The following is a 12,847-nucleotide window of genomic DNA, read 5'->3' as shown; positions in this document are numbered from 1 at the left end:
AAGGTGCCAACTATGGATCATTTCTATGGCCAAGTAAGTCAAATGTAGCAACAAAGCATCGAGGAGACAAAACCAACTGTATCATCTTAGAAAGGGTAAGAAGCTACCGAATAAAACTTAAAGTGGTCGTGGTATAAGAGAGATCTGGTGTCAGGACAGCTGAGTGTGTAAAACATGCAAAATAGAAAGGGATTTAAACTCCCATCCACTGACAAAGTGTTATAGTAAACATTCTCGCTATTAGTGCATAATTAGCTGCTGTCTGAGTAAATTACATATTCATTTCAGAATGAGAGCTCGAAATATATGAAATGCACAGCAATGTTTGGGGTCTGCATTTTAAGCTGTGGCCCTGTGTGCCCCTGAACACCTTTTTAAAGCATTTATGTGTAGTTGATGACAATTTTAATGCACAGATAGAATGAAAGATGTCATGTGCAGTAACCTAATTTGCCCAATACTAAACTCCTAACTTGACTTCCAAGGATTTTTGTGTTTTCTTCTCTTGTGGTTAGTTTGAGAGCAGGTGATGGGGCATAAACCAGTGGCCATGTAGTCAGACATGTGTGTCAGCTCAGCTTGTCATCTCTCCGAGCTGTCAAGCGAACGTGACTCCTGACAGCGGCAGCCAACCTGCCTCTGTGACCCCAAGGTCATGACCAGCATCGCTCCAGCTTTCAAATGAGCTGTGTAGGAGGACAGCTCCCGTCGACCACACCAGCACTCCCGTCTTTTCCTTCTCCAGTTCTGTTCCTTCTCTCAGTCTTTCAGGGGCTTCCGCTTCTTTTTACCGAGATCTTCAAAGACATTTCACCAGGTCAGGTTTCACCCAAAAGAGTGGGCGATCAACTCACACAATTTAGCATAAGTGGGTTCATCAGTGTTGCGACTTAGAATGTAATCACCACAACTTAAGCACTCTTAACCTTTGCTTTTAAGCTCATGGCCTCCCTCTCTAAGTGGCTCCACAGTATAATTTGCTGTGTGCATTGGTGTGCTGCTGATGTGGCTCTCAGCACAACATGAGCTACTGCTGGGTGATCTTTTCACTTTGCCTTTCCTGCACAAATCACTCATTGACAGAGGTGAGAAGAAGGCAAAGGCCCTGAAAGGTAAAGGCAAAGCTAGTTTTTTCTCATCAGTACCAAGATAAATTAGCCTAAGATTAGCTTTAAACCGGTGGTGGTGACATTCATGCGTTACTGTGCATGTGCTGTATATAGTGGATGATTTTCTGCTATGCTTCAACACCTTTTTTCTGCCATATGTGTGACAGGGAAAGTGCATGCAAAGCTTCTCATATATGTATCAGTTTTACCAATTAGGCCTTCTTTTTGCATTTCTTGTTGCTAGACAAAGACTGTGATTATTAGTTAGTTTTTTCTTATTTCCCTATCCTGTGAGTCAGTCAAAAGCTTCAACATTTTAAAATGAGTAACATATAAACTATAGTTTATATCGAACATGATTTAAACTCAAAATTTATTGTTGGTCATATAATATGTATTGGCAGTCAGGAAATATGGAATGCCAACAGACTTAACCATTAACTCTAGAAAAATAATTTTGACACTGAACACAACCATAATGGTAAAAGAAGGCTAATTTTCTCTAACCTCAAAACACAATGGAACCTCATGAAAGGCCTCCTTTTACTAGTTGTCAACCTGCAACAGTGACTGTGACAAGTCTACATGGGTAAAACCATTTGTTTAAATAACCGTATCAGTGATGCATGTGTTAAGTATAAACCTGTGAGAACTGCTGTTGCTCATTACATCTGATTGGGCTTTCAGTATAACAGTATGCAGAGGGATTTAAAAGTCTTTTTTCAGAAATTGTTAATGTGTTGCTGTGGCTCGACCAAGTGATTCTTGTGTTAAGCGCCAGAGCACCCACTTGTGTGGCCCTTATCGCTCAGTCTTCTGCGTTACCACGATGTATTAGGCCTCAAACCAGCATGTAGCTGCTGGTCAAGTACTTAATACTTACACAGCAGTGATTGTTATAATACTGTAGCATTTTTCAGAATATTCTCATACTCAGGCTGTGTATTTTAGTGCCTTTGTTGTTGTAGTGACATGTAACTGCAATTCAATGTAGTTATCGAAGCGCAACAGGCAGTCATTGTACACTCTTTGCTGGCCTTTAATTTTTCATTGTGTCCAGTAACTGCACTATTATTTGCACTGTTGCACCATGTCATAGCCTTGTGTGGGGTAGTTTAGTATCCCCCTCATTGTCTACCATGCTCATAGACATCACTGCATTGAGCATGGTTCTCCTTTTCTATGTCACGCTCCCATGTCAGGTTTTCTCACCTCTTTCTGTGTTGCAACAGTTGCTAGCCTGAACTGCAAAGGTAACAGGATGTTATGTAGTATAAAAGTCAGCATATGGGAGCTGTGAAAACATATTGCTATTTAAAATGCTTTTTAATTGGTTGAATTCTCAACCTCAGCGTATTGGTGAATTACTGTAATCAGTTCTTTACATGCAGATTCTTCTGAGAGCACTTCACCATGCTGGTGGTTGTACATTATCATGTGAAAGTTTCTGTTCAGTATATTCCGGTCCATGCTCAGCCTGCTTCCTTCTGAAGTCCATCGTTTCTTTTGTGTTGTCTAGACTGAGATGCTAGCTATTGTCTACCAGCTAGCCCGCTCTTTTATCTCCTCTCTCTATGCTGTTTAGCTCTCAATAAAACAGGAAAAGTTTGATCTGACTGGAAGGCTTCATTGTCTTTTGATCAGAGGACTGCATCGTAGGTCTGTCTTGCGTTGCTTGTAGCGGGCACCTAAATGATGGCTTTGAAGACAGTGACATCTTCGGTGCATTCGGCGATGCTGCCACCACAGCATACTCCTCTACGCCAATGCGATGATGTTCCAATCTGTGTGTTCAAAGCAATCTTGTGAAGCTGAAGTGGATCCCTCTGGCCAAACTCTGACCCATTTGCTCGCTGCCCTGGGAAAGTCACTTAAGTAGCAGTTGGTATACTGGGGTCAACATTATAGATTTCACTCAGAGTGACCAAAATGGGTGAGACGAGGCAGTCTTGTATGCCCTCTGGATCTTGTGTATCCCGATTCCAGTATGCTGTCTCCTTGTAAAGCTTTGATGACATTTGGTACAGTTTTACAGTTCAAAAATTCCAGGGACGTAGACAGACAGCACGTCTGGTATTTTACAATCAGGCACATAAATGCATGTAGTCCACCACTGCTGGCATTACCACTTGCAGTGTCTTGGTCCTACTGGAACAGCAGAATAGCATTAGCCCCTGCAGCTGGGTGGCTGGTTTCAGAAGTCGTCATGGAGTTATGTGATGAGTAGCCTCATATAATAGCTATTTTTTTCATGCACTCTGTCTGAGGCTCTGCACCTACCTTGAACATTTGTAGTATATGTGTTCTGTTAGCCCATGACTACATAGGGAAGAGTGCAGGGAGCTGTTATCTTGATTAGGGAGCACTCTCATCCCTCTGAAATAGCACTATAGTAGAGCTGTGAGGTGTCTCAGCGCTGCAGTTTTTGTCATTAAGACAATTAGTGTTGACAAGTACAATGCTAACGATTCTTTACCACCGCTGCCTCTGGGCTGAGAGACCGTCACAACACCATAAACTGCACAGCATGAAACACAAGATGGACAAATGCCAAAAGTGTAATTAGCTTGAACAAACAGCTATTTTGCGGCAATGTATTTTAGGCTTCTGTATGAGTATCTCATGATGTAATGAATGCCTAAAGCTATTTTAACATAATGAAAGTTATTATTATACTCATGTTATATCTTTTCATATCTCAGAGAAATATTGTGTTCCATTTGGGGGGGAAAAAAATCTCAATTATGCTTGTTCTTTAAAACCTGTTTGGTTCTAACTGTTGCAGTCTGCCATAAAAAAAAAAAAAACAATTGCTCTGGCGTGAGGGCAACTATCAAATTCTGCTTGTTTCCATTTGCATAAGCCCCGGTGTGTGATTCCCCACAATTACACAACTTTTTTTTCTTTTTTTTTTACATCTTTTCTCATCAAACACTCCTAATAAGCATTTGTTCAGGCCCTGCCGCTGCTCAGTCGAGATTGACAGAACAAACAAAACAATGTCCGCAAACAGATAAAGGTGCTGTTGGGGGTTATTGCTCTCTTGTCAACAAGCCAAGAAGCATCCTGCTTCCTTCACAACTCCGTTTACCTGTCTCCATCATGCCTCCCTTTCCGGATAAACAAAATTATGCATCCTGTGGGAGGAAATCACACAGTTTAATATAATGGAGTCAGATACTGTTCATTGATTGGAGAATGCACCATACTGCCCATCACACCCACAAGGCTTTTATTACCATCCACCACCACCTCCTTCGCTTTCTCCTTTGTCAAGAAGTCAATACAACAGCAGCTTGTGGCCTCTGTGTTTTCTTTTCGAGCCAGAGTAATTTATGAAATTCAGTGTTTTTTTTTTCTTCTTGTCATCATATTTGCTTAGACTTCCCTGCCTTTGTCCTCCCTTACCTCGACTCCTCCACCCACTGTGGAATTTTCCTTGAATTTCATAGCCGCAACCAACTGTTTTGTTTGTCCTCTGGTGTTGGCTTGGGGATTGTGCTCCCCTACTGTTCTACTACTGAATATTTCATATTTCTGAATCCATTATTGAAAATCTTAAATGAGCCACAGCCATCCTCTCAGCTTTTCATTTAATCTTCTAAATGATTCAACAGTGGAAGAGGCAGATAAAGGAAATGCAAAAATATTGATATGCCAGATTTTACACTTGTTATAGCTGGCATCAACCGCCCTCTGTGGAGTTAGCCATGCCTATAACATTTTTATGCCTTAGCATTTCAGGGCTGCTCTCAAATGAGACTCAGGTGCTGTGGTTACCATGCTCCTGGAATCATGCTAGTTCCAGAGAGACAGCAGTTGCCCCTTTTATTCTTGTCACGGTGTAAAATGGACAACATGACAGACAGGTGGTCCGTCATTACTGGTGCCTCATTGTAACCCGTGCGTCTCTGTGTGTGTTTGTGTCTCTATTTAGGTTTTCTTAACATCCAGTCGTGGCCTGACAACATGACAGATTTGAGTGTTTTCTCCAACCTGGCAACAATCGGTGGAAGAGCACTGTACAGGTATGTCATAGCTTTGTTGCGATTATTATTTTTCATACACTACTGAGCCTAACTATATCATAATTGTGTCACAACTGCCTCCAGCTGAACATAGCACTTGAACTTTAAAGGCAAGATCGTGAATAAATGGGTTTGTTTTGTGGCAAAATGTAGCAACTAGAGCTGCTTGAAAATACAAGTGAATTAAGCCAGTAATTAAAATTTCACAGACTTAATGTACACCCACTGAACGTGTTTTGACGGAACTCCCACCTTGTCTCATGCATCTGAAAACTGCAACATATAACTAACATCGACTACAGCATTAGCAGATTCAAAGTATATATATATATATATTCTGGCATTAACATACTAAAGTAGAAGTGACATGCACTGAAGGTAAACTCTGCAACAATGTGACAGTCCTTCCAAATGATATGTTTGCCTAACAGTAGCTGGGGGAATATAATAAAATAATTCTTATGTAAATTAATAGTAAATGTGGCTTGATGCATGTCTGTGGTTTAGTGCTTTGGATTAATTTTTTTTTCCTAAATGTAGTTGTTACTGCACAGAACACAGCGATTTAAACATGATTTTCTGATATATTTGTTTTGGCATTGTGGGAAAGCAACTAGCTATTTTAAACAAGCTGATTGTAATTTATCATTTAGACTTTTGTGTTTTGTTTTGTTTTTTTGCAAAAGTTCCCAAAAAATATATTGCAACATTTGGATGAAAACAAAATGAGTCTCACTTGACAGTGTAGTGTTGAATGGTGGGACGCAGAGCTCTTTGTGTGTGTGTTTGCCTGTGTATGTGTGTGTACACCTGCGTGCAGATGGAAACAGCAGGCTGCAGTACAAATTACAGGCTGCCACCCACCCTTGCCCCGTGCTTGATCCTGCATGCTCTCTGTCTATCTGATGGCTTCGAATCCCCCGCTGGTTTCCTGTCATTTTTAAACTAGCAAGTGGGGCATATGGGGAAAGTTGGGGTTAGGTTTTGAAGAAAAAAGAAAAAAAATGAGGCTTGCAGGTAGAATGATTAAAGAATATATGCTGAAGTCACCTTGTTGTAAAGAACATTAAAGCTGGAGTATAAAACTTTTAGATATAAATGAGCGTCCCCAACATTCAAGCCCTGACTAGACAAGTTCATGCAATGCTGATGAAGCGTATAAAATATATCTCTGTGTATTTTGCTGTATATGGGGGTTTTAATCTGGTGTCTGTGGTGACATTTCCATACTTGTGCACTAAGTTGTATATCAACCAGAAATCAAGAAAAGATGGGAGAAACAATAGTGATGCTGATGGTGTAGACTACGGAAACTTGGACTGTAGTGGCAGATGATCTTCATAAAAAAGATCTATAATCTATCTAATTTCTCTTACTGGCAACGATGGAGACAACAGGTATATAATGCCAGCTTACGACTTAGACACAGTGTATCAGTTGTACCAGTTTGGCAGTACCACAATATTTAAATGGAAAACTTTAAATATTGACATATTGTATTTTGCTCAGTTGATGATATTGCGATAGAATTTTTTTGATGGCGATACCTTGCGGCCTGTGGTGTTGTACAGTTTTTTCTTCGGAATAAGGTCACATACTGTAAGAGTATTGCCACGTGTTTGTCACTTAATCACTAATATTATAGAATGTGATGCAAGTAGCAGCTTAAATTATTCCTCTTGTGAACTGCTTTACGAGATACAAGGGGAAAAAACTGAGAAATTCATTTTCTGTTTAGATTACAGATCATTCACAGTGAAGGAAGTATGTTTTCGACTTCAGCTGCATCATCTGACCAAGCTATTGTCACCATTCAGTACTTGTCAAGTGCAATATATTTAACAAATACATATTTGTGTGCCATACGTCTGTTGTTATGTTACTATGTTGCATTATCTACTATCTACTATCTTCATATACAAGTATCTGACATTAGTCATTAGTTCACTGGGAAGGATTTCCTTTTACATTAGTGGCTTGCAGTCTGTTTGGTACAAGTTGTCATCACTGACATTTTTATCATTGAGCTGTGAACTCAGTTTTAGATGTCTTCATAAGTAATCTATTCTAGGGCATTACTTATTACTTCACGAGTAGTTTAAAACACAGTTAGTCTATAAACATAATCTATAGGAGATACAACATAAAAACTTCCTAAACAAGCCAACTTGATTAAAAGAAAAATGGTATATTTGCAAGAGAACTGACCCATGCAACAAAACTTGTGAAAATGATCTTCTTCTCTGCTTCCCTCCCACACTTCTCTTTTCTTTTCCTTCCCCATCCCTTCCCTCCCCCACCTCATCTCTCCTCCTCCTGCTCCTCTCACCTTCGTCCCTTCCTGTCTGGCCCCATCTTCCTCTCACCTCCACCCATTCTGCCTTCTCAGTGGTATCTCCCTGCTGGTGTTGAAGCAGCAGAAGATCTCATCGCTGCAGCTTCAGTCTCTACGAGAGATCAGTGCCGGGAACGTCCACATTGCAGACAACAGCCAGCTCTGCTACTACAACACCGTCAACTGGACGAGACTGTTCCGTGTCGCAAACCAAAAGGTTCTGGTCCGCAACAATCGAACACCGCAGAACTGCTGTAAGTTCCTGCCAAAAATCTCACTGAATAGCACAAAGCAAAAGTGAACAAAGCCCACGTGTTGACAGAAATGGAGGATGATCAAAACATGCTTGCTTTTCCTACAGTGTGCGTTGGTAACAAATCGGTATCAATCTGAAAACACGGCACATTTGGAAAAACTCACAGTAGCTGAGTTCAATAGAAGCAGATTTCCAACAATGGAACCACCGTGCTGTGTCTTGAACTAAAACTTATTTACCAGCCCAGTTTGTTTTGTATCTTGTTCTGGCTGAAATGTGTGCTTTTGTCTGTGTCCTGCCTTTGTCTCTTGTAATCTGAAGCAAACTTAGAAAAGATGAAGAAAGCTAAATGAAAGCAACAATCAATGATTAAATTTCAAGGAGCTGAACACAAACAAAAACATAATACTGTACTATACAATGACAACTGTTTCGTCAAAAGTGGCATTACAGAGTTTCTAATATCTTTAATGCATGTTTAGCTAGACGCAAGCTGTTGATAGCCTGAATCCAGCTGTTAATAACCAAACATGTTCAAATTCTGTTAATGGGATGAGCTCTGTGATTTTATCTCCCCAAAGTCCACACAAACTGACTCATGCTGAAAGGCCAAACGAACTCATTCAATCTTGTTAAAGTTCTGTCTCCCAAACTCTACCTCACCAATCGTACTGTGTGTCTGAACCAAATAAGCTGTCAGGAGGTACTGTGGGTGACATTATCGAAAGACTAAAAGATCTCTGGATTGCAATTTTTTATCAAAACATAAATATAGCATAAAGCTAATTTCTAAAGCTGTGATCTTGCATTTCCTCTAACAGAATGCTGAGTGAATTCTTTAAGGTAATTTAATCTTGGAAGTGTCTTTTTTTTTTTAGAATGATCAAGTAATTGTGTATTTTGTTTTCAATTCCACATCAGATGTACAGCTCCAAGCACCAAGAGAGCTCTCTTGGTCGAACTTATTCATGTCCATAAAATGGTTACACCCTGAAAAACTGAGCTGAAATATATATTGACATTTACTGTGGAGCAGAAGGCACAGACACTAATAGTTCGAAAGACCCGAAAAAACTGTTGACTAAACTCTTTTACATGAAACGTAAATTATTTGGACACTGACACTAAACATACAATAGTAGAAACACACTAATCTCTGACTCTTTGTCATCTTCACTAATGTAGAAAGGCAACTCAAAACAATAGGTCTGTAATTACATTAATTAACCAACAGGATCATTCCGAGAGGTTTGGTCAAATTAAATTAGGCAAATAACTGATGTGATGAGGTAAAGATTGTGTTTCTAAAAATGGATGAGCTTTTATTATATCATTGCCACAAGTGTTCAGACATTATTCATTTATGTATAATGTTCATTAATGAGCCAGTGTTTGCATTATTGAGTTGGACCCTTTTTGCTGTTCATGTGCTCCTTTCCCCTGGGCAGTTCCTTAGTGTTAAGCCACACACACACACACACACACACACACACACACACACACACACACACACACACACACACACACACACACACACACACACACACACACAACACATACTGTAGAGACTTTGAAGACTTTGGGTGAGATTCAAGAGTCACATCCTTGACATGGTTCTGCATGTGTGCATCGGAGTGTGTATGTGTGTCTGTATCTGTGTGTGTGTGTGTGTGCCTAAACTTGACTGAACCTGGCAGGGGCTGGAAAAGGGCAGATATCACACAGTTACAGGGCAGCAAAGACAGAGGAGAGGGAGCCTTCATTTGCCCACAGTTTCATGTGAATATGCATGCAGCTGGACTGATATGGAAATGTCATTGGGCACTTGGATAAACTTGAACCCAAGGCAGCCGGTTTTCAGTGGCTAAAGAACTGCTGCTATGATGAGAACTAACAGCCAGAACTAAGAACGTAATCATGTTTTGTGCTGCCAAAGGCATTTTTCATTAAGTCATCCTTAGATGTCTTAGATTGTTGTTGTAAAGTTGAAGATATTTCATCACTCTTATAAAAGCTTTATCAGGTGGGGTAAAAGTTTGGAATACTTGTACATACTTTCTGCTCAACCTTTAAAGAGACAGCGCTTTCATTGTACATTCATAAACTAGACTTTTCTTTGAGTCTGATCGCAGATTATTTTCTGTCTGTAGTTTCACAGACTTGTTTTTAAACGGTATGCTCTCTTCGAGTGTGTCTGGCTTTGCATTAGACTGCTCTCTCCCTTTTCATTTGAACTACAGTTTGACATTGGGCATTCGAATAGTGTCTGGTCCTGAATAGCATTGCTTATTAGGTCCTTTGACTGAGGAAAAAAAACCCGCTGAAACTGTTGTGAATAAGCGATCCTACTGGGTCGGCAAGGCGATCAGAAATGTTTGCATATATTGGCACAGTCCAGCCCAGCTTTTACTGAGCAGAAATCTAATCATCCAGGTTTGTAGACCCTTTCAGTTTATGGATGTTACTTTTGTCTTGTGTGTTGTGAATAGAGATATTAGGAAGCAGGAGAGGTACAATTTCTATTCACTTGATTGCTCAACAGATTAAGAAAAAGCAGATATTTGGCATCAGCCTTGACATTGACTTAATGGGATGTTACTTTGACTTGCACCACCCACCAACACAATATTTCATACTAAGCACAACCCCTTATGGCATTCCCCAATGGCAACAGGACAGTGTGCCCTGCCACACCGCAACAACTACTCAGGAGCTCAGGCTTAAGAGATCCATGCAGGCCCGAACCGCAGTGCACGGGACCCTAAAGTTCCACCATCAACTTCCCCCAAAGATGGGGCTTGGGGTGGGATAGAGCTGTTTGAAATTACAAGTAAAACCTACACCAATCTTAATCGGGTGGTTTTAATGTTATTTCTTGGAGGTCTACCCAAGAATACTTTTACTTGCTTTAACAAGACATATGGTTCCGTGCTATTTTACAATTTAAATGACACTTTGGACAGAAAAAAGAGGCAAGTCAAGGAGCAAATAAAGGAAATCAATGTCTTTTAATAAAACTAAAATATGCTAAGAACTAAAATATCTTCTCAACAAGAACAGTGAATTTTGTTTTGTTTTATTTATTTCTTTATTTACCTGCTTGCCTGCTTGATTTTTCCTCCAAGAGATCAGAGCCATCAGTACTGTTATTAGTTTTAACTGTCCTTTTCCTACAAGTCAAAATGCGGAGAAGAGGCCTGTTGAAAACAAGCAGGTGCTCTATGTTACCAAAATCCCAGTACATGACCTGTAGGAAATACTCCAGTTAATGGAAGCAAATGTAGTCCAGTTTTAAAATAATTATGTATTATTAGTTGTAATTATGTATGATTATGGATAATGTGATATGGGAAAGCCTCAAATTCAGACATTTGTTTGATTACCTCATAGGATTCTTAAAGCTGCTGTCCGGAGTTTGTTTGTTTTCAATTTATGTATCATTTTTTAACAAAGCTTAAATGTGTTAGTCTAGTTCGATACTATAATATAAAGTTAGTATAACACAATATGAAAATTTATTCATGAGCTCCGCCTTCCTCTCATAGACCCCCATGTTATACCAAAAAGCGCCGGTTGCTGCCGACCAATCAAGTTCGAGCTTCAGCTTTGTCATGCTGTCAATCAACGGTTACGCGCACAGCAAGCAAGCCCATGCAGAGGTGGGAGAGCTCCGCACTACGCAACCGCACGCACATTTGTTTTGCTTGTGGAGGAGAGAGCATCAGGGCTCAGCAACTTCCAGAAAAGTTACCAATCCCACGGCTTGTCAGGCCAAGAGACTGCAGGACGTTTTTTGGCTCCGGGTGCTCGCGTCGCTCCCCGACCACGGCCTCCATAGCCCGCCTGACGGCTTCGTTTAGATGCCCGACCTCTGGAGGAAGATGTTGGGGCGTCTGGGACATACTCTTCGTCAGAGGAGTCATGCAATTGTGAACTCTAGATAGAAATAAATAAACAATGTAACACATATACACGCGTAAATGCACTAAGTTTGATAAACGACGTCATCCAGAGGGATACACGAGTGTAATCACATATTGAAACTTTACTCGTTCGTCCTAGCAGATTCATGTTATTTTGGTATTAGGACAAGTTAGACTCAATACAGCATTCTAACGTAATTCCTTTATTATTTACTAAATGTACTAAATGTAGAAGAGGGGAAAACAGCAAAACAGGCAAGATGCTGCAGCACTCCGGGCACTCCTCTCATGTACTGCGCGCGTGCACAAATAAAGGTGCGAAATCAGAGGGAGGGAGGGACCAACAGTGTTTTGGGAGACGCTGCGATTCAAACTCCGGACAGCAGCTTTAAGCACTTGGGCATACTGTCTATGAACTCAGTCCACATAATCAGACGGAGTTTTAAATGTTGGCTCATTACCACAGCACTCTTAGTCATTTATTTTGGTTTTGTTTGTTTGTTTGCTCTGGTTTTTTTGCTTATTCATATGATTTCTAAGTGATTTATTCTTAAAACTAATTAATCTAATGAGTCCAAATTGCAATTAATTAAAAGAGCTAAAATATATAATTATTTTGTTGTCCCATGTTGCACAGGGAAAAGATTATTTCCCCAGCTGCCCCTCTAAACTCTTTAGTCTTTTCAGTGGCTGCTTTGCTTTGCTTTCAATGATGCCTTTGATGCAGAAGAGAGGTGCAGGGAACTCCAGGCAACTACACCTCTCCAATGTTCAGGATTCTTTCTTTCTTTCTTTCTTTCTTTCCTTCTTTCCTTCTTTCCTTCTTTCTTTCCTTCTTTCTTTCTTTCCTTCCTTCATTCATAATTTTCTATCATCATAGTTTGCCGTCTCTCTTGGAACCTAAAAAAGGCACCTGTCAGGGTTTTCATTTCCGAAACATCTAATGTTGGTATGCTTTTGATTTTGCTACGTAGCTAAAAAGCTATGCAACCTCTGTTCCTGTCTTGTTTATGTCTTTTTTTCAACACCTATCTTTGTTCCTTCTCATTTCTCTCTGCCCGCTCAGTTTACCTATCGTGCTGGAAGCCCAACAGAGGAGGCTCTGTCTCTTGTTAAAGGCAAAGCTTTCATCCTCAGCCCTCCAAAGGAACGCTTGATTTCTGCTTCCTCCATGTATCTGCATCATTTTGTCAGAA

General features: G+C 40.3%; 1 protein-coding gene across 3 annotated transcripts in view; it reads left to right on the top strand.

Annotated features, from left to right (window-relative positions):
• erbb4b (erb-b2 receptor tyrosine kinase 4b) overlaps window positions 1-12,847 on the top strand; it is a 328,153-nt gene that overhangs the window by 220,354 nt on the left and 94,952 nt on the right. For all 3 annotated transcript variants that reach the window (XM_051959185.1, XM_051959186.1, XM_051959184.1), the window contains 2 exons: window positions 5,047-5,137; window positions 7,527-7,726. In XM_051959185.1, coding sequence (XP_051815145.1) covers window positions 5,047-5,137; window positions 7,527-7,726 — 291 coding nt within the window. The remainder of the gene's footprint in view (window positions 1-5,046; window positions 5,138-7,526; window positions 7,727-12,847) is intronic.

This window comes from Acanthochromis polyacanthus, chromosome 14 (assembly GCF_021347895.1).
Source record: "Acanthochromis polyacanthus isolate Apoly-LR-REF ecotype Palm Island chromosome 14, KAUST_Apoly_ChrSc, whole genome shotgun sequence".
NCBI lineage: Eukaryota > Metazoa > Chordata > Actinopteri > Pomacentridae > Acanthochromis > Acanthochromis polyacanthus.
This window is presented reverse-complemented; position numbering and strand designations above follow the sequence as displayed.